This window comes from Ptychodera flava, chromosome 14 (genome assembly GCF_041260155.1).
Source record: "Ptychodera flava strain L36383 chromosome 14, AS_Pfla_20210202, whole genome shotgun sequence".
Classification (NCBI taxonomy): Eukaryota; Metazoa; Hemichordata; class Enteropneusta; family Ptychoderidae; genus Ptychodera; species Ptychodera flava.
The window spans coordinates 2223234-2246695 of NC_091941.1; the positions used below are offsets into that span (position 1 = coordinate 2223234).

Sequence of the window (23462 nt, forward strand, 5' to 3'; positions counted from 1 at the left end):
AAACACATTTTTTGACCAAAAATGGCAAAAATTGCCCCAAAATTAAAATATTGCAGATTTCATCATAATTTCAATAAATATCTATAAGGTGATCTGTAGGAACCTGTATACTAAATTGCAAAGCTATCAGATGAGTAGTTGTGGAAATACACATTTTTTGACCAAAAGTGGAAAAAATTGCCCAAAAAATACAAAATTGCAGATTTCATCATAATTTCAGTAAATATCACTTAGTTCATCTGTAGGAACCTGTATACAAAATTACAAATCTGTCAGATGAGTAGTTTTGGAAATACACACTTTTTGACCAAAAATGGCAAAAATTGTCCCAAAAATACAAAATTACAGATTTCATCAGAAATTCAATATATATATTACTTAGTTCATCTATAGAAACCTGTATACCAAATTTCAAAACTATCTTACCAGTTCTTTTCGAAAAATACATTTTTTGACCAAAAATGGCCAAAATTGCCTTTAAAATGCAAATTTGCATATTTCTGCACAATTTGAACAAATCTGAAAAAGATCATCCCTAGGGACATATGTACCAAATATCAAAGCTATCTGACTGGTAGTTTTGAAGAAGAAGATTTTTAAAGATTTTTTACCAAAAATGACAAAAATTGCCTTAAAAATACAAATATGCAAATTTCACCACGATTTGAACAAATCTGACTGAAGTCACCCTAAGTAAACTGCATATCACATTTCAAAGCAATCAGACAAGCGGTTTCAGAGAAGAAGATTTTTTTACCAAAAACACCAAAAAGTGCCCCAAAAATACAAATATGCAAATTTCACCATGATTTGAACAAACTTACGTGAGGTCACCCAAAGTGAACTGCATATAAAATTTCAAAGCAATTGGACTTGCGGTTTCAGAGGAGAAGGCAATTGTTGACGGACGACGACGACGGACGATGACGGAAAATCAACCTATTTGATAAGCTCCGCGTCGCTGACAGCGGAGCTAAAAAACAGATGACGGATTCATATTGAAATGATATTTTCATGACATAAGGCTTAGTAGGCTGTCTGAGGGCAGCTGTAATGGGCTATGTTGTTATCACATATCAAATCTGAAGAGTTTAAAAAGCAGATAATTTTGTTTGAATTTTGTTCAAATTGTTTAATATCCTGTATAAAATTTGAAAAATGGAACTTAAATTACTCTTCAGATGATGACCTCCTGTGGGATGGATTTGTGTTTGTTTATCTGGCTGTAAATTATTTTCAAATCAATCTTTCCTATAATCTGCAATTCACGTCTGAATTGACAACTATGACCTTTTCCAATGTGCTATTTCTGCTCATAATTTATGACATCAGCACAGTGGAAATTTAAGATATTAAAGCCCCACTAGCTTTATCTTTTGGCATTATTTTAAAATTTACCTTAAGTTAAAATAAGTCTGTGAGAATGTACTAATTTAGGTGGGTGTATACACTTATTATAAACTACCCACTGGGACTGTATATGCAATTTTGAACAAGATAAAGATTACACTGCGATTAAATGTTTGCCCAAACATTAAGTTGCAGCCCCACGTGGAAAAAACAAAAAACACGAGTATACTTTGCATAGCTGCAATGAAATCTTTGCATATACTGCACAGATGTAATGCACAGGGGTGAGTGTTTTCAACTGTGGCATTGTATATTCTGTTTCCTTTGTAATATTATCAATTTTTGAAAATGGTGGGAAATCAAATGATCATTAAAATTTGAATTTTCTTGTCAAATGTTTCACAAAGGAATGGTTTCCTAATGCAGTAAAAGCCCATATCCCTTCACACCGTAGAATTCAGAGAAAATACCACCAATGATACGGTGTCGCTCACATTTGATCGCAATCGGTACATACTAGTAGTATTGGTACCAAAGGTCAACAATGAATGTTATCTGTTCAGTGCAGCAAAATTCTACATTGATATTATATTACTATGACAATGATTTCTACAAACAAGAATGACAACAGCAAATAAGGTCTGCAACATAGGTACTGGAGGTAAACTTTAGAAACATGCATATAAACTTCTGCAGCAATGGGCCAAGCAGATCCTACATACATTAGCAAATGTCAATAAAAACAAGTCATCGTTGATGACACAGTCCCCACTTGTTAATGGGTACTTTGATTACAAGTCCTCAGAGAGGATAGAGTCCTCTTCATTAATTAGGTCTGTGATAAAATACTTTGATACAGATTGCGCTCAATGGCCAATGAGTTCAATGAGTTCCATGGTGATGAAAACATAAAACCAATGTAGGCCGCCATCCTAATTACAAAAGGTCATTAAATGAGTCAACTAGGAATTAATCGACAGGATGTTGTCAAACATTTTTGCATACTATCCTATCCTAACACTAACAGATTATCACCGGTACCATATTTCATAAAGTTTGATACAGTATTTACAACACTATGAGATCAACATCTGTACCAAGTTTCATCAAATTTGACGCAGTATTTGTGGATATACCACTCTAATTAGGAAAGTTCATTACATAAGCAATTACAAATTAATTAACATGACACTGATAAATGTCTTTTTCACTGTTAAAGCAATGTGAGCTTAACATCTGTACCAAGTTTCATGAAATTTGATGCAGTATTTTTTGACATATCAGCCTAATTACGAAACTTCAATAATTAACATGATACTGCTACATGACGTGAAACAAATTGACAAGCATATGTATGAAATAGGTCAATGTCCTTGTACCAACTCTGAATGATACTGGTGGAAATATGTCTGAGTTTTGCTCTGCACATGAGAAATTGTAACAAAATTGCTGCCACGCAGCCATATTTAATCTTACTGTCTAAAAAATCAACATGCACATGTATGACATAAGTCAGTGTCCATGTACCAACTTTGAATAAAATCAGTTAAGATTTGCCAGAGTTATGGCTCTCGACATGAAAAAAAACCATAACAAAATTGCCACCATGTGGCCATATTGGATCATATTGTGAAACAAATCGACGTACATATGTATAACATAAGTCAATGTCCTTGTACCAACTTTCAATAAATTCGCTTGATACATGTCTGAGTTATGGTTCCGGATGTGAAAAAATCGTAACAAAATGGCCACATGGCGGCCATATTGGATTGCATCACAAAACAAATCAATGTGCATATGTATGACATAGGTCAATGTCCTTGGACTAAGTTTGAATAAAATAGGTCGAGATGTGCCTGAGTTTTGGCTAAGGACATGAAAAAATTGTAACAAAATGGCTGCCATGCAGCCATATTGGATCATATCATGAAACAAATTGACGTGCATATGTACCGGTATGACATAGGTAAATGTCCTTGTACCAACTTTGAATAAAATTGGTTGAGATATGCCTGAGTTATGACTCTGAACATGAAAAAATCGTAACAAATGGCCGCATGGCGGACATATTGGATCGTATCACAAAACAAATCGACGTGCATATGTATGACATATGAAGTAATCCTTGTACCAAGTTTGAATGAAATCGCTACAGGCATCTCTGATATATCTGCGTGAACGGACAGACGAACGGACGCACGCACGCAGACATGACGAAACCTATTACCCCCCCGGACGGTGTCTGTGGGGACTAAAAATCAGCCAGAGAAGGCTTGACAAAAAGAAAAGGTGGGAGAGTAGGGAAATAGAAAGTAGGTGATTTATTTACAACCATGGGGATTTTTAAAATGCTATCAGTGCTGTCATTCAAATGTAAACAGCACTTAAGTTAGTTACAGATGGTGAAATGCCTCGCACTGTGGGGGTCATTATGACATCTGGAATTATCCTGGATTGAAATTTCTTATCAGTTCATGTGTGTCTTGCATGGAAAAGTTGTAAACATTGGTCCAAAATGAAAACATAGGGCCAAAGTCCCTGAAGCTACTATAGACATGGATACAAAATTAAGTATTTCCTGACTGTATGAAATTATCTCACTAAGGTCATCCTACGGACAAGTAAACTAAATATTAAAGCTGTCTGACCAGCGGTTTTGAAAAACAAGCGACTCAACAGTTGACAGAGCTCTGCTGTGTTATGTAGAGAATAACCTTTTGTGACACATGTATTGATGAAGAAGGTGGATATCTTTGATAGCTCATTTCAGGATGGCCTGACCAAAAATGGAAAAAAAAATTCCGTAAAAATACAGATTTGCATATTTCATCACAATTTTAACAAATCTAAGTTGGGTTATCCCTAGGGACCTGTATACCAAATAACAAAGCTGTCTGACAAGTGGTTATGAAGAAGAAGATTTTTTACCAAAAACGCCTTTTTTGGTGCTAATTTGCATATTTTCAACAATATCAAAAAATTAATAAAAATAGTTTCTCAAAATCATATATTTTATCTACACAACAAATATCAAATCAGTAAGTACTGCAGTTCTCAAGATATTTGAGTGGACACATGCCTCACAAACGGACATACACAGCAAAGACTTGTTTATAAATAGATAGATCTAGTATGGATAATCACATAGTGGTAGCATACATGTACATGCATTACATACCGTAAACATACATACATACATACATACATACATACATACATACAGACTGATAGTGGACTTCAATCTTCTCTGGTGCGATTGGGATGGCTAGGTCATCACAGGTACTGAGCATTGTGTCCAGTAGATGCTGGCATTGTCCGGAGTGAGGTGGGCCGGCCCAAGGTAGTCATCCAGGTAGTGCAACAAGTCCTTCGTCCCTGCCCTAGATTGAATGATCCAAAGCAGGGCTTCGGCAAAGCGGTTGAAGAGGAATGGAGCAGAGCGTAAGCCGAAGGGTAACACGCGATCAAAGAAGTAGAGTCCCTGCCATTTGAAACCAAGGAGGTGCCAGTCTGCCTTTCGAACGGGGCATAGGCGGAATGCATTTTTAATGTCCACCTTGGTAAGCAGAGTGCCCTTGCCATGTCTGTGCACCATGGCAACCGCGTCGTCGACACGGGAGTAGGTGAGGGTGTAGTCATCCTTGTTTATGTTGTGGTTGACAGAGTCATTTCTCGGCCGTGATAGGTCCATGATGATTCGATGTCCCCCAGACTTTTTGGGGCGCAACCCGAGGGAGTTGATGATGAAGTTCGGTAGTGGTGGTGTGCGGAATGGGCCAACTGTGTGGCCTGATTGAATTTCCTTTTGTATGGCTTTGGTAACAACCTCAGGGTCTCTCATGGCCGAGTTTGCGTTGCGGGTGTAGCGTGGGCCATTGGTCCCGGTGAAGCCAACGTTGGCGCCGTAGGTGAGGTCATGGAGTAGGGTGGCAGAGTTCGGGTGGCCTTTAAGGGCTGTGGCTAGTTTAGCGAGGTTGATTGGTGTTGTTGGCTGTAACGTTTCGAGTATCGCCGGACTGGCGATCATTCCCCCGAAAGGGCTGGGGTGGCTGCTGACCTGTGACCAGGTGGTGTTGTTGAGCATTGTGGTCAGGGGAGGCGCACACTGTGCATTTGTGTATTCTCCCATAGGGACAGGGGGTCTTGCAAGTCCCACGGTTGAAGGAACGACATACCTGTTGCTGTTGTTGTTGAGTTGAGTCAGGCTGTTTCTTGGCATTGGTATTTTCCCAGTAGTAAGGGTTCGTGGTGCTGTTTGGACGTCTGTTGCACTCGGTCTTGACGTGACCTCGTTGCCCACATCCGAAGCATGTGGGGATCAGTAGGTGTGGGTGTTGTTGGAAGTGGAAGAAGTGCAGCTCTGGATCCGGCTTGCCCCAGTTCACCTGGTCAGGGTAGCGTGCCGCATTCAGGCGGAAGGCTTTGTCGTAGTTTAGCCAGGCCTCAGGTTTATAGGCAGCTGCCTGTGCTGCTATGAAACGGTGGTAGTTAGCCAGGGGATAGCTAGGTGCGGATGGTAGAATGATCTATACATCAAGAAGGTACTGTAACACTGAGACCAGATCTCAAAGTTGTCAATGTTCTTTCGTTTGACTTCGGTGGTGAATGTAGCTATACCCGGGTTGTCAGGATCAAAGGCTATTTGTGTTTTTTGTGGCCCTTGATGCGCTTGGGGCAAGGGCATCGGGGTGTAGCTCACTGAGGTCGATGAACTTACCGATGTTCGCCAGATTGTTCAGAGTCGTTTGCTCAACGTATGGTAGAAGGAGGTCGGCTGGCGGCGTAGCTGCTGGTGCGTTAGCCGGTGTTCCCGAACGAGGGGGTGGACGCCGCGTTGTTTCTGTTGAACTGGGAAGCTGGGTCCGCTGCAACATGGGCGCAGCCATGTTGGCTGTTATGTTGTTATGAGGCGCGCCTCCTACGGTGGGTTGATCCAGGAAGTGATGTACACCATCAGCGGTGACCAGGTCAGTTGTGTGGGTCGCTGTAATGGCTGGTTGTTGTTGTGTTACAGCGTACGCCTGCTGTTGGTGAGTCTGCGAGTGGGCCGGTCGGGCTGCCTGCTCCACACTGGTCTCGATGATCGAAGCAGGCGATAGAGGTCCAGTATCTGTGTGAGCGGAAGTGATAGGGTGGTTTGATGGGTGATGTGCCGTCAGGCCAGCAGCACGGGTCGTTTGGACTTGCAGGTCACGTCGGATCGATTCGACGGCTGTGGCGATTCCGGCCTCAATGAGTTGGAGATGTGGTCTGTCGCTCCCTGCATTGGTACTGCATCGGGGTTTGAAGTGGTAGGGCGCTGGTCATCGGTTGAGCCTGTTGTCTCCGTACCAAGTAGGGATCAAGGTGCTTCGGAGTCCGCTTCGGTCGCGATGAAGATCGGCGGGCAGCTTGCCCGGTCTTTTTCTTTGTTTTACCCATGGTCGGGATGCGAGAAGGATTTGTGATGTGTACGTTATCGTTGCAGGAGCTGAAGTGGCGGCAAATGGCTTTGGCCAAGGGGGTATGCATGGATAGCTGATGGTCAGTGATGCGAGCAGATAACGGGTTGGACGTCATGCAAGGCATGCATGGCATTCATATTTGATAGTGAGGGTGAACAAGAAGCAGCTGTGATTCGAGAGGCAAGGGTTCATTGTGTGTTCAGCAGAAGCGTGAGGCGTGGTTGTGAGGCAAAGGTAGAATGGCCTGCGTCTCCGTGCCCTTCCCCGCGTTAACCATGATTATAGCAAGCCATAATCATCCACTATCATGACAAACTATTATGAGCAATTTCTTTTAGATAAGATACAGAGCACAACAAATGATGGTTCAGAATATGTCAAAGTTGGGATTCAGGAAAGTTGCCTTTACATGTTTTAATCCTCCAAGATGGTAAGCATTTCACTATGAACTGTCAAAAAAAGTTGAACTTTCTGATAATTCTACACTAAAATTATTTTGGCTTTGATGATTTCCTAATTAATTCAATTATTTAAAATCATATAATTATTTTTTTCTGGGTGAATTGATAGGGTTTATACAGTACAAGAATTACATACAATGTAAGTCAAATTTTGACCAAAAATGACAAAAAAATTCCTTAAAAATACACATTTGCATATTTCATCACAATTTGAACAAATCTAAGTTGGATTATCCCTAGGGACCTGTATACCAAATAACAAAGCTGTCTGACCAGCGGTTATGAAGAAGAAGATTTTTTACCAAAAACGCCTTTTTTGGCATTAATTTGCCTATTTTCAACAACATCAAAAAATTAAAAAAATAGTTTCTCAAAATCATATTTTTAATCTACACAACAAATATCAAATCAGTAAGTACTGCGGTTCTCAAGATATTTGAGTGGACGGACGCCTCACAAACGGACATACATACATACATACATACAGACTGACGACGGACGCCGGACGGATACCCATCCCAATAGCTTCTATAGACTATAGTCTATAGTAGCTAAAAATGAAGAAATTAACTTCAGCTTAGTTTTCTGGATCAAATTTCACTACGAATTGATACCAAATATGACAAAATTATGTTCACGGAAACCACAGTCTCACAACATATCCTGGGTTGGTATAGGTCATTTAAGGTCAAAGACTAAGGAAATTACCTAAATTATACATATTTGGGGTTTTCCAACACTTTGAGCAGTAGATAACATCCTTCAGGATTGTCGACTTGTAGAGTGTCAAACGGTATCTACTATTTACGTTGAGAGCGGGAATTTGTCGCAACGTGGTCTTTTGATCATGCATTTTTCGCCTCGTACTACTACTCTTTTTCCTGTGTTTCACTGTTTGCGACAATATTCAAGGGGAAAGTATATATAACTGTATAAGGTCCACCTGAGGTACTTGCCCACTAATTTTCAAAGCAATCAAAACAGTGGTTCTAGAGTCATTAATTTTTGACCATTTTTACATTTTGCAAGCTCATCTGCATAATTTTGGCAATGCAAACTTCATTTGAACAAAATCCCATCTATAGCCCAGGATGCATCCAGACACCAAATACTAAGCTAAAACGTGCAGCGGTTCAAGAGTTTTTGATTTTAATGGACATACTGTATGTACATACATACATACATACATACATACATACATAGACACATAAATACAGACGCCATCGACTTCAGCTCATACGATAACCTAACATTGGTATACCAAATGTGAGCTAAAAACCAGGAGAGAATAGGAAAATATTTTTAGGTCATAAATTTCAAGAGTTACAGCTAGTGTGGCTTTAAGGAAGTCTGCAAAAAATGTTTACCCAGATGTAGGACATAGCTGCCAGTTCATAGTGTGAAATGTAATAGTAACAGAACTGGCAATTGATTTCAACTTTTAATACCTGTGATTTGATATTAACTAACAAAATTGAAAAAGGTTGTTGATAAAATCTGCAAAAATATATTTACCCAGATATAAGACATAATGCTATACAGGTGAAATGATACGTAGATAACTGCCAGTACAAAGTACAATTCTTCAAATTAACTAATAGTTTTAAATGTATGATAGCAACAGAATTGATGATTGATTTTAAGTTTCAATACCTGTGATTTGATATTCACTAACATCAAGCAGACTTACAGCCAGACATTACACAAGTGATGTCATTGCTATAAGTCAATATGGAATCAATGCAATCGTTTTTACTGAGTATAAGAATAAAAAATTAGAGAAACAAACTTGATGATGTGGCATGAGAATAGCTTGCAGAAGATTGTTGTCTATGTGATAACAAATTTGTTATACACACTCACACTCATGGTTTCATTCTAAAATAAGTCAAACATATACCAGGACAATCATCTGAATTACAAGCTGGGATCAAATCATATTTTTGTTCCCTGTACATTGTGTAGTATGGTCTTCCATGTCGTACTGCACCCATCTTCAGTCTCTGTATTATATTTCAGTTGTAGGTTGTACAAAACTATTGGCAAAAATTTATATAATGAAGACTACAGTGGCTTCTATTGTCTATTTAGATTATAATTTTTTATTCAGTTCATGCTTGGCACAGTTGCTACCACTGGTAGGTACATGTATGCACCGAATGTCATTGTGATAAATTTCAAAAAACCACCCACTTGATGGTACCTTACCTGTCCATAGTATTATAGAGGTCAACCTGACTGGCAGTGTAGTGTGTCATTTTATCCACAGACAGGCCACCAGCAATGATGTCAAATGTGTAGTTACCAGTGAACAACTGTTTCTGTCCAGTCACTTGGTCTTGGATGTAGAAGTGGGGATAGAAACCTGGAAATATATAAATACAACATGTCTCATTGTCTGGCATCACAGCCCTCAAGATTTGTACGGGACTTTGATATATGTGTGCACTGACACTCTGTAATGGCTACTAAATATAAAATGATATATTTGTCACAGCTTTCCGTCAATCAGCATTCTGATTTACAACCATAGGTATTTCAATACTATCCACTGATTGCCATCTTTCGTTACAAAGCTTCAAAGAAAAGATGAACCCTCTGCTCTGAAATTATTTACTTAGTCCAGGTAATTACAGTAAAATACATCTATTTATTGGAAAATTTCCAAATATTCCCCTTTCTTTATTTGTGACACTTTAAAGTTAAACATGTTGTATCAATCATTAACTGTCGTCAAATACATTTAATTTGACTCATTTTTTAATAAGGTCAACTGATGGACCTCTGATGGGGTAATTTGAAAACTGACTCACCATTTCCGTAGTAAATACACGGAGTGAGTGGATCTGGCTGAGGGCAGTCATAGTTCACTTCAGAAACTTCTGATAGAAAATCTAGTGACTTCTGCAGATCAAAGATCAGCTGTCTCCCTACAGGACAACCTATCATTGCTGTGAGTGAGTTGCTGCCCTGGCAATGTGAGGGATATTACATACAAATGTGTACAAAGAAATGGTAGAAATGAATACACTATAAAAATATTCAGTATTAATTGTTGTTGAAAATTGCTCTGTCTGGTAGGAATTGATTTTGAGGAGAAAAGTTTTGATCTAAGAAGAAAAATTTGTTGTTATTTGTTATTGTGTTAGTGTTGCCCTTCATATAATTATGCTAGACGAAATTGCTTAGTTTTGGCCTGTTTGCGCAGACGATAACAGTAAAAGTTGTGATAACAACTCTTGAGAAATTTTTATTTGTGAACTGACATTTTTCAATGACAATAGTGTACAATAAAGGTGTTGGCTCAAGTCATTTTGCCAAAGTTTTACCATGGTTTACAAAACGCATATTTCTATATGAGACACTATTAATACATCTGTAAAATGTACACAATCAAGTAATGCAGTCTACCATTGCCTTCATGATAGTGAAGAAAATTCTTCAATGATTTGTCATTTAAACTTGTTACACAAATATTACCTGTCAAAATATTACCATGCCCTGTCCATTGCATTTTAACTGGCCGAGCTGAACCATGTGACTGACTGCTGTGACTGCAGTATAACACACGCCCATGAATATGAATAATTATATTAACAACTCACAGTATCATAAACATCGCAACTTTACAGCTAAAACATAAATTGTGATTTGTACAAAGATCATAGTCAATCACAAAATAAAATGGAGCACTTGTTGGCCAAGTTTAGACACTTTTTTCAGAAAAAATCTGTTTTTGCGAATTTTTTTACAGCGTGCGTGACATTGAGTCACGTATTGCACCACTCACACTGAGCTCACATACAGTGCAGCACATCAACAACAATTGTGTAGTACACAATTAATAAAAGTTCTGGGGGCCTGTTGTCTTTCACGTAGGAAATTTTCGTAAGTTTTGATGGTTTTCTTGGGTTCATTGATAACATAATGGAAATAACAGACTCCGCCCTGACCATTAACGTTTATTTATGGGCGCTGGCGAGAGGAAAGTCAAAATTAATAGGCTTGGCGAGCCTTGTCCGTTAATTTTTCGGCTTTCCTCTCACCCTTGCCCATAAATTAACATTAATGGTCAGGACGTCACCCTTTATTTTTTTAATATGCATTTTGTGTTGGCAAGAATCACATTTTAATTACTATTTATTTCATTTTAAACAGACTAGATGCTATAGACATATACTTGTAACTCTTTGCCTGAATTCACCGAATCACTGATACATTTGAAGTTAGAATTCCACAACTGTAAAGTAACTGTGACTGGCCTTGGTGAGAACTGAGACACTACATAGGAGTCTTTGTCAGCAGTTTGCAGTGTGACCTGATGAAAATAAAAACACATATAGTCAATCATTGAATGAAATCTATTACTATGAATAAGTTGGTTAATTTACGCAAAAATGAAAATTAAAAAATAATGTTTACCTGATAAGTAACAGTGTTGTTTAAATGATGAGCTTGTCTTTGGGATATGACTCGTATCAATTCTTGATCTGATACATCAACTTCAAGTTGTACATTCATCATGGGATCTGTAAAGATACACATGAATGGTATTTAGTGGAAATAGTTGCTTTAATCAGTGATCAGAATTCTGTTGCAAACAACACTGCAAAGAATGAGAACTTCAGAACTATATTCCTACTTGGAAAAACATGTTACAACTATTTTCTGTAGTTTAGCAAAGCTTTACAAAATCTGAAAGATGATTTGCTTGTATCCTCTAGAGATTTATTTTGGAAAAAATATATGTGAAAAGCAGACACAACCAAAAATTTTAATCAATTTTACTGAGCATCAGTGATGCATGCAAAGATATTAAATCAATGTCTTGAATTTTATTTCAAATTCAGTTACTACTTTTGATTGGATCAATTTACTTTTTAAAGTGTCACCCCCAGTTCCCTGTATACAGGTCCAAGATCACCATTGATAACAATGGGTTTGGGTGGAACCATGGTGGTGAAATTTTTAAAGTGTAACAACAGATGCAAAGTAGTACATGTTGACATGTTTCTTGTTACCACTATTCTTTACAGGAGTAATATAGACGTATTGTACAATCCTTTACATATCCATTGCATGAAATACTGATAGGAAGTCAACTCAGTGAAATGATGGAACTCAAAAGAAGATAAATCTTAAATTCACTAATCATGATGTACATGTATGTCTGTATAGGAACGCAACATAAAACAACAAAGCACTGCTGACGCTGACAGACTGTAATTCTAGCATACAACTTGGTAAAGTATATTACATATGAATCAAAAATTAAAAGTCACTGATGTTAACATAACCTATATTTCTGCTCCACAGTGATGCTACATAAAATCCAGCCCTTCAGCTGTTGCTGTGAATAGGCCAACAATTCCTTGACAACTAAACTCCACTCACTGCATGACAATGACTCTACCTGCACTAGCAGCACACTGATTCTCATCTAGGCTAACTCTAAGGCTAAACTCATAGATCATGTCCCTGTCAAGATAAACTGTCCTTGGTAATCTGTTGTCAATGAAATCTTCTTCATACATCTGTGTAATGATGAGAGATATTACAAAGTGCAAAATCATATCAACTACTGCTTGATTGAGGGACATATGTTCAACTGTTGCAAAACAAGTAACATATGCGATATACACACGTGATTTTATGAAGCATACATGTGTGAATATCATCATCAAACATAAACATAAGCTGGTCTCATTACCCAGCAAAGAAACATTTATTACTAAGATACATGTATATAATCTCTAACCATCATGCCATGTAGCTACAGACCAAATGAAACTCGTCAGAACCAGATAACAATAGTGGCAAAACAACAAACAAACCATTCTTCTTACTAGCTGTGACTGCAGAATTACACATTTATGATAATGCGGTTTTGAGAAACACTCATATGTACCACAAAACCAACGATATTGTTTTTGATATGAAAGTATTGAATAATTTAAGACTGAGGAGACATCGACAGTGATGAAACCAAAGGCTTTTTGTTTTGTTTCTATATCACTGGTTTCATCGAAGGGAAATCCTCAATGTTACTGAGGTAATCTGATGCTTTGTCTCAGAGATTTGTAACTATGTGTACCATATTCAGTTGACCATCAATCTGATTGGAATCAGCACTAAAAATTGAATTTATCTTTGCTGTTGCTGTTTTTCTAAGCCAGGTGACAACAGCTTAGAACACACAAGGAAAGATCTAATCTTAAGATCTGATTTGAATCACACTTGTCAACTACTAGATCAGGTACATTAAGGTTGGATGTAGAATTGTTAAATGAAACATGTATTGCTCTCAAAACACAAGTCTGTCTATGCATGCATTATTACAGATGTGCCTGTATAACATGTTTCATACTTTTGTCATTCACTACTCACCTTGTAATATTGGTCAAGAGGAACAAAAACATCAGACAGTGTCAGATGGTTTCTGTACAGGTATGCATGGTAATCTTGTAGGGAGCGTTTATTTTCTCTCCAATCTTGCAGAGGATCATAATACGGATCAGCATAAACCTGTAAATCAAGGGGATTATGAACTGTCATAATTGTAATCATATCATAAAGGAAGCTGTGCTTCCCTTGAATTGGAAAGTCACTGTACAACGTTTAAGTCAGAATTTCAATGCAATGATGTGGCTTATGATGATATCGCAATGACATTGCACTGATGAAAGTCTTGGACCCTGATAAATAAAATTGTGAGTACTGCAGCATAGTATGTATGATCACAAGTAATTAGTAGGAATGTAAATATAGGTAGGGTTGGTGAAAAGATAAATTAAGTGAATACGAAGACAAAATACAAACAAATACATAAATTTTATAAATAAATAAGTAAACCAAAATGAGTTAAAAATGATGATAAAAATAAGGACAATTTCGTGAAAATTTGTTTTATCTGATTGTACTCCTCTCCCCTGGTTGTCATATCAACAGTGACTACTCTTATAATTTCAGTCACTTCTTATACATACTAGAGCTAATCATTTCTAAATATGATTAGATTATAATCTTTCATTTGCATCAACGCTGAAAATCTTACACAACAAATATTTCTTACCTGTATATAATTTTCATGTTGATGCAACACTTGATACACAAGGCCTTGGTAAACCAAGAGTGCATCTGCATTGTAGACTTGCTCACTCATAGCCAGACATGGTAGTTGGTACATGAATTTCTGAATTCTACAGTAATACTGTGAGCTGAGGGCTTCAAATTGGATCTCACTAAATGGACATTGACCAGAACAGGCTCTGTTATCCATCATAGATTCAAATCTGTATGTTGTTGAAATATGAAATAACAGGAAAACCAATATGAAATAACAAGAAAACCCATATTTTTGAATCAATGACATTTCTCTGATATTTGTGATTTAATATTTATAAATCCTGATAATTTGACTCACAGCTTCATCATATAAAACTGATCACATCAAACAGATAAAAATCTCTGTTTGCAGAACTACCCTGCTACTTACCTTGATTGGAAGTTTTCACCAGCAATGATGTCACTGACTGGAATCTGATGTTTAGCTACGTGAAATCCTGCCTCATTTAAAGCTTGGTACGCTATCAGCTACGAATTAAAAAAAAAGTTGTACTGTCAATCATAATTGCACAATTACATCACAATGCACAGAATAATTGCAAGGAGAACAGCATTTTGACCAATGAAAGGCTCCTCTATATTCCATTTACTTCATGGAATGAAATGTAGTTCAAATGACCCTGAACATGCTGACTGTCTGCTCAAGTAGAAAACCATGTAATGTAATAACATAATAATCTAGCAATATTACACTTTGAATTAGTGAAAAACTGACAATTGGTGTTAAGATATCTGATCAATTACTCTATCAAACAAATAACCTTACCAGAGTTTTCTGACAATAGGCCCACCCACATAAATGCCAATGGGCAATCATTTTTGGGGTGGGTGCTTAAGTTTGGATTTTAGTTTTGCTTGATCTTTACCAGAGACATCTCAATTTGCCTCGCCCTTACACTAAAAATTACAAGTGAGCTGTAATAAAATGACTGTTGTGTGATGAACAAAATAAAAATATTAAGGCTTCTGGCTTCCTGAATGCAGCCATTTACATCAGACACCCCTACTGTACTGAAAAAAACTGCAAATGGAATGATTGTGAAATAGACATTGATACATTGTAGCAGTTTATGACTAGACGTCTTTTTTGTATTGTATCATGGTGGGTAAGGGTGTCTCTGTGTTGTTTAAGTCTTTCACAGATTGTGCAGAGAAAGAGTAACATTGTGTCCTTCTGAGGCACAGGTGGTATCATATAAATTTTAACAAATGTCTTTTGCCAATAAATGGGACATTCTTACATTCTTAAACAGAATTATTCAATGAATCAATCAGATTAATTATTGTTACTTTAATTGACCACAGTAAAATTCCTATATTCTATCTTACCTGATAAAGATCTTGGTTGCCATCAAAGAATACAGTTATTGTGGTGATATTGAACAGGTCTGCATCATATCCATCAAAGTGATGAAGTGTTGGCATCAATGTCCATGTTGATGATGGAATAAGTCTGATCAAACTTTGCAAATCACCACTTCTACCATACCATACCTCAAGAAAAACAATTCAAATAATTAATGGATCAGAAAGGATTTATTCTTGACTTACAATCACATAAAATAACAGATAAAGGTTGCTTGATAGGTTCATAGTAAAGATCAGTGCAGAAAACTTTTGTACCTTAACATTTCTTTCAAGTTTTATTTTGTGAAATAAAGTCTGAATTAAAAATCTTATAGTACTAGACATGGGCAGATTTAATGTATAATATTTATTTCTGTGACAAGATAAGGTGATCTGGCTGGATGTTTAATACCATAGCAAATAATCCTTTTATCCATTGCATTATCTTTACCTCTTGTTACCTTAATCCTTATTCAAAATTTGATCCAAAAAATTTGTCCTTATTGTACAAGTATTATTGCATCCTGGTTTTAGAATTGTATTTCACTGTACACAAGGCCTAGCTATTGTTTGTTTCAAAGTAATGGTAGTATCTAAATGGATGGTATATCTTGGAGAGTTGAAATACTCACTTCCTGTAGTTGATTCAGGATTGCAAAGCTCCCATCTTGAGACGATGTAAATGCTATGATAGATGACTTATTGTGGATGGGATATGCAGACATCATATGCAGTGTTTTACCACCATCAGTACTGTAAGGTTACAGTTATAAAACAAATATAGAGATGCCTACAGGTTGATTTTCAGTGAATGGCATGTGTGGAAAAAATAATGTGTTTATGTGTTCTGACGAAAGAGTGGCCTGGCAAACAGAAACATGACAATGGACACAGAAGAGAGAGAACCAAGTAATTTGAGACGGACTAATATATGACTTGCTTTCAGTAACTTAAAAATATTACTCAAAGATTAGAAGGGTGAGGTTTGGTAGAATCAAGACAATTGTATGAAAGCAATCAAATAAAGACTGAAAGTTACAGATTGATGTGTGATTGATTCAAGTGTGTCAAGTCAATGCACTTATTTACTCAACAAATCTAAATTTAAACATACAGTATACATAATAATGAGTATAACTGGAAATGAATGACTTTGAACTTGCATATGAATTTAGAACCTCAACTTCAATCAAATGGTTTCTGGTGGTATGAGCGAAGTTATAGTTATGTGTTTGGCTTTGGTTTTCCTAAAAATGAATTGTAAGTTTTGCTTCATGACACATAATAACAATTCAACTAAGTTGTATATAAAATGCATCATTTTCAGTTAAAGAAAGGCCATTCTCACCTCTGAATTAAACTCTGACCCCAGATCAATAGATGCTGTGTCACCATGGAGGTGTAAGAAATACCTGCCCATTGTAACTGGTTAAAATCATTTTCTGTTGATAAATCAGGTAATCTGAAGTTAACATACTACAGTAAACAAATCTATTTGCACTGTGTACATCAGTTATAATAACTATGATAGTAAAAATTGCTATTTTATCTCTGAGGAAGATGATAAGAAGAAATGTCAAAGATGAAGCAAAGTCAATGGCTCTCATTTTAATCTTATATTACCTGAAGGACCTGATGTCAATCTTGCACTTGAAATTCGGGAAAGGAAGGACCATGTTCCGTTTGAGGTGTCACCTAGAAATTAAATTGATGATTACATAAACATTAGAGCATCCACACTCATTAGAATCCATGTCTATGAACTGTCTGTATCATCAAGAAAGTCATGTGACAAGGCTTTTAACAATCTGTTCCCAAGGCTTACGAGAAATATTTTTTTTAAATCTTGATATCTGTTCACTGTGGATAACCAATAACTATAAATTGCTTGGGAGGTGTGGCAAAACTATCATTAGCGGTTCATTGCAGAAAAGTGAAAAATTATTTTGTATCTCTTCAGGGATATTCACTGCTTGCGTAGCTAGATCTGCAAATATTCTGAATGATATGTTTTGTCGTGTCTGGCATTGTTTCTGGACAATGGCATGAAGTGATCTGTACGACAGAATTAAGCAATGGCCGTCAAAAATGGACAGAAAATATGGACAAACCTGTGAATGGAGTACAGTTGACATTGTTTTTAGGAACTACTGAGTGATTCAATGTGCATGAAGTTTTTAATGCTGGCAGCGTTACAAATGCTCTCTTTAAACAGTATATACAAGTTTGTACTGTTCAAACAGCTTTATCTGACAAGCACTTCTTGGTTTTATTCAAAATATCTAAAAATCAGTCAATTTTGATAATATTGGCACAAATTTTGACACAATTGGGGAAATCACCATGATAGAAAGCATAGAGAAAGAGTTTTGAAAAATCTCTGCAGTTTAAAATGTTATAAAAATGTAGGTCCAAATTTGAGAGTTTTCAGCAAAGTGGTCTACTGTGGTGAACAGTCTAAATACAGGCTCTGGGATTTGGAAGGATTATTTGTGTACAACTACTAAAGTTTGAGATATGTTGATGAATTTGGATTTGTTACAACATTTTTAAATTCAGCGAAACTGATGCACATTACTATGATGTCATATGGTCTACTAGCCTGTATGTTCTGAGAGACAATATCCAACATTGTCTATTTTTATGGATGAAATTGCATGTTTTCTAGTAACAGTTGCTTAGCAATTTGAACCCTGCGGGGATTACAGTTTTATCTTCTTTGTTACATAGCAACATGCATCTGTTCAATCTGATCTGTTCCGATGGTGATAGCTGCACAGGTTACTGTGGCTTAACTGCTTGCACTTTCAGATATGATATGTTTACACCCTATATAGAGACCGTGGCACTAAATTTACTTTTGACCTACCTGAGTGTTCCATTAAATGGTAATACAAGCCATTTGCATTTGAAATGCATAGTAATAACAGATGGTGATTTGGTTGAGTTGGATCAATTGTGGTTGAAATTACAGTGCAATTTTCACTATTGATACCTGTCAAAGAAAGATGATCAGAATTGAAAATCTCTTAAGAGATGAAACTGGCATGATCACTGAAACAATTATGAGTGACTGACAATCAAATGTTTAGAGAGTTTTGGCATTTCATCGTTTTTATGATGATATTCGGCATGATGCATTGGGAAACAGTGAAGGGTTTTTGTTTTTATGTTTTTTTAAGTTAAGGAGGATCATTCATTCTCATTTAAGAGACAGCAATGTATATCTGTTCTGCAAAAACACCATGTACTATAAACAAATATCAAGCATGAGTGGCAACTGTGGGTGCATGCAAGCATTAGGACTGTTTTGGTCTTTCACAAGGTGGAAACTTGTTGATCCATTAAATAAGCATACTATGCCACTAATATTTCAAATTGACCTGTACTAGAGTGCATTAAATTTTTTCATTGATTTTTGAGACAAGACATTTAGCATTATCACATGAACTGGCCCGAATTCCCACCTGTGTGACGTAGAACAGGACGGATAAGAAATCCGAATTACCCCTGTTGTACGTCATCAACCGGAACTTTTTTTCTTGCATGGTACCGTTCATACATGCGGGCCGCGACGTGAACATAGACCGATTTGTCGTGATCGATGCCGTGCTCTCATGACATTTTTACTGACAAAAAAGGTGACCAGATAAATCCACACATGGAAACATAGAAGGCATGTCCAGCGAAATTTCTAGTCGCTAAAACTATAGCTGTTCTCGAGAATCGAATGGGGATACCGCCGATTCAGTCGAGTGGCCTCGTAAGGCTCAATGTGGACGTCGTACCTGGCGATCCCGGTTGGCGATAAACCTGAAATCTACACCTCAACGGAAGTTCAACTGAATAAATGAGTACAGTATAATCTTCGGGAAAGCGACATACAGGCACAAGCATAAAGTCATTCGACTAAAAACGATAAATTTCCTTCATCATACAACAAATTCTGTAAATTCTTGCTCGGAATCAAACCTGTAGCGCGTAAGGCTGTAGCGCTATAGCGAAGACATCAGCTATATGCATTGCAGCGCTGTGGAATCCGATGTACTTCGAAAGTTGACTCAGACAACACTCAAAACAGAGTTTCCGTCAAGTAAAATTAGGATGTATCTACGGGTGAGATATATGTCACTGCAAACGTCAAAGTCCTTAAGACGAAAACATTGACGACCGAGATCGGGATTAACCAGATGACACCGGCATGGCAGAGACCGGTGACGGCAGCGTTGTGGGCATAAACATGCAATGAGGTACACTCTGTGTGTCATCGAACGGAATATTTCGCGCTCGCCACGGTCGTAAACTTGTGTGATATTTTGAAAAGCCACGGAATCTCTGAGAATGAGAATTACTGTTTCAATCGTGTCGTTGCATTTACTTCATAAATCTATTTGTAAATATTCTGAATAACTTTGAATACTATGGCTATCCGTCGCTAGCACGATGAAAGTTATGTCCACCGCGCACCGTACCGATGGCCGCATCGGTATAGCGCGAGACAATGATTGACAGGTTCACGTGACAGAATCCGTATGTCTGGTTGGTGGAGATTCCATTTCATGTAGCAAATTTCAGCTTGATGGGATTTATGAATGAAAGTATCTCCTGGGTGACGGGCCGCTTTACTCTTTAAATGAAAGTAATCCGCGTAAGTAAAACACAAATAGCGACGAAATTCATGCAATTTGTTACGATAATTTTGATCCATTCACATCAAAAGAAAAATAAGAAGACTGTTCATGTGATAAATATATAATCCCATGGTATTTACTCTGTTTAACGTCATCGTATACTCGTGTTTTTCGCGGAGCCGCACAACTTCTCGCCTTCGGCTCGAAGTTGTATGGCTCCGCGAAAAACACTCGTATACGATGACGTCAAACAGAGAAAAATACCATGGGATTATATATATTATTGCATGACAGAGATGAGATATGAATAAGACAAGGGTGATGTTTAAAACATCAAATTACCTTGCTCCTCAGCTATGAAGTCACATACAGACATGTGATCCCAGTCACTCACCAATGTAAAGTTAGCAAATTCACCTGTGAGGAGACAGCACAACAGCATTAAGTGTTTCTGGAAGACAGAAATCTTTCAGGAGAGATATACATTAAAGCTGACAAACGAATATCTTATGCAGTAAGAAGCAATTTGAATCTCTAGATGGAAGAGCCAGCTATACCTTTATTTATATTTGCACTGTACACAAGGCCTGTTTCAGCTATGGCTAGTACGGTTTGATCCCCACTGTGTCTGTATAAGTGTGCAACCAATGCCTTGATACACACTGGCAGAATATTTACATATTCTATTTCATCTGTCATATCTAACAGACCAATACTTGTGCCAAGTAGAATTCTATCTGGTTGTCCCAGTGCACTGAGTAATAACGATTCTTCCTTGGAGATGTTGCAAACAGTTGCATTGTGCGATACATTGACCTGTGAAAATAGAAATGTCAGATCTCATGAACTGCTAAGAATTTTCTCAGTCATTTGTGTAATTCTATTTTTCACGTATAATGTAAAATGTGCTGGTGGACTTGGTAAACAATATAATTAAAATGGTTTGTTTTTATGTAACCCATTTTATTTTGTAATTTTTCAGACTTTTCAAGTCATTCAGAGTTATTTGTGTAATACATAGGCTGCTTGTCTGTGTGTGGTCAATAAATTGAATTCTGTAATGGCATTAATTTCCCTCATGAAAAGTATGCAGCAAATGAAGGATATTCAATGCAGAAAAGCTGTAAGACAATATCAGTAAGGGTCTGTTAAAGGTCTATAACTACAGTCTTTGAGTTAAAGTATTTATTCTGTTTATGAGGTTCTTAGTTTTTACTCACTCTCAACATTGGAGGAACTGTGGTTAGTGTAAGTTGATCTGTTTAAGTTTACTAATGGTTGATGCACTAGATTATTACCGGTATGTTGTGAAATTCAAACACTCTGTACATGAAAGTTGACAAAATGTGACTCGTTCTCACCCTTAAAATGTCAAAACTGTCAAATTGGTTCCTGCTAAAGATAATTATATTGGTGTCCAGTGGTCCAATGAGAACTGTTGGAGTGTTATCATCCCATGAAACTACTGAAGGTAACTGTACCGGTACATGCCAGTTTTTAATTGTCTTCACATTCAATATTGGTTTGCCTTCAGAGTTACCTGAACTAGTCTCTGCCATGAACTTAATGCTGTTGATAGTATACCTATAAGCATGAAAAACAGTATTAAAAGGACAGTGTTATACTTTTCCGTATATTTGGTGGTTGTACTTTTCTGTTGAAACATTCAATATTCTATCTACTGGAGGTATCGTTGACACTATATCACCCTTTCATTTGTTAGGCTAAGGGATTTCAATAACTTAATGCACCATTTTGCAGAAGTCCTGGACGTTTTTACTCCTATATAGTAAAATCTTTTCAACTTGCACGATTGTAATCTCATAAATATAAGGGAACTCTTTCTTTCCTAAATAGTTGACTAAGACTTTGTCAAATTTAAAAGAAATTACATTTTTACATGAGAAATCGCTATTTGGAATGGTATGTAATGAGGAATCATAGACCCCAGAGTCTATTGTTGTATTTCCTGGTACAGCGGAGATTCACCAGTGGGCCATACCAGCTACGGCAGAATCTGCTATCTAGGCATGGCACACTATTGGTAGTAATTTATTTTTGTGGGTAGACTACATAAGAGTTCATCAATGTGTGCAAACAAATGCTATGAAAAACAAATTTATACATACCTTTGTGCTTGGGGTAACAGCTCAAAACCATCGCTTGATACCCTGACATGTAAACTTTGAGTCTGGTTATCAAATGGCAGAGGCACAATCCATGCAGGTTTGCATATATCTTCATTACATTGTGAATTAGATAAATTACACTTGACATCAGAATCCAACTCAAGCTGTTGCAAATCAACCAGTGCTCCATTAAATATATGCTGCAGTATCCCATTGGTTGCATCACCATTTCTGTGTTGGATAATGACTCTGGGCACTACACCAGAACCAGCGAAGTACCTGGCTGCTATATAGGAAATCTCTCCATCACACAAAACTTCAACTCTCAATGCATAAGGAAAAGACTTATATTCTTCACTTGACTGAAATTAAACATGATATGGATTTGATAGATATTGTAAGTCATCTTTCTGATATTATGACTTTAGAATGGAAAAATGGAAAATGTATATGAATTGTGGCATATTGAGACAAAAACAATGCTTTATTTTAACAGGTAAAGAGCAAGAAGCTATTTTCTCATATATGTTTCATTGTAATACTAATATCACACACTGTATATGCATCTGGTTTTTGATTTTGTTTTCATCTGCACAGAGTAAAAATGAATGCATGATACAAATGTATATTTACATGTGATTTAATGCGTAAACCACTCTTTCAACACTTAATCTAGTTTATTGTATTCTTGCAATTGGCATGTAGAGTCAGTGTTTTTGTTAAGGGCGGTAGGTAGATAAATGTTACCAGGGTTCACCTTGGTATACCAATAGAATCAAATAAGAGGACAGCAGCAATATTACTGGGATTCCCAAATCATTTACCTATTCCCCAACCTTAGCAAAAACACTGAGAGTGTCAAGTACGAACCATGTTTGTAACTGAAATCTTCTACCTCCAAGGTTTCTGAATTCAAAGTGGAAGAAAGACTTGCTTATTTGAATAATGGAGGTATCTTTTTCACCTCCATCT

At 37.0% G+C, this 23462-nt stretch overlaps 1 protein-coding gene across 1 annotated transcript in view; it reads right to left on the reverse strand.

Moving 5' to 3' along the window:
• The window catches only part of LOC139148924 (cation channel sperm-associated auxiliary subunit gamma-like), a 34940-nt gene that overhangs the window by 10969 nt on the left and 509 nt on the right, over positions 1–23462 (reverse strand). Inside the window, exons 2-18 of the mRNA XM_070720378.1 lie at positions 22491–22852; positions 21723–21945; positions 20919–21177; positions 20704–20778; positions 18600–18725; positions 17354–17425; positions 17079–17172; positions 16363–16483; positions 15713–15877; positions 14754–14851; positions 14331–14550; positions 13646–13783; positions 12672–12792; positions 11681–11787; positions 11439–11576; positions 10072–10228; positions 9467–9623 (exon numbers count right to left, since the gene is read on the reverse strand). Coding sequence (XP_070576479.1) covers positions 9467–9623; positions 10072–10228; positions 11439–11576; positions 11681–11787; positions 12672–12792; positions 13646–13783; positions 14331–14550; positions 14754–14851; positions 15713–15877; positions 16363–16483; positions 17079–17172; positions 17354–17425; positions 18600–18725; positions 20704–20778; positions 20919–21177; positions 21723–21945; positions 22491–22852 — 2633 coding nt within the window. The remainder of the gene's footprint in view (positions 1–9466; positions 9624–10071; positions 10229–11438; positions 11577–11680; positions 11788–12671; positions 12793–13645; positions 13784–14330; positions 14551–14753; positions 14852–15712; positions 15878–16362; positions 16484–17078; positions 17173–17353; positions 17426–18599; positions 18726–20703; positions 20779–20918; positions 21178–21722; positions 21946–22490; positions 22853–23462) is intronic.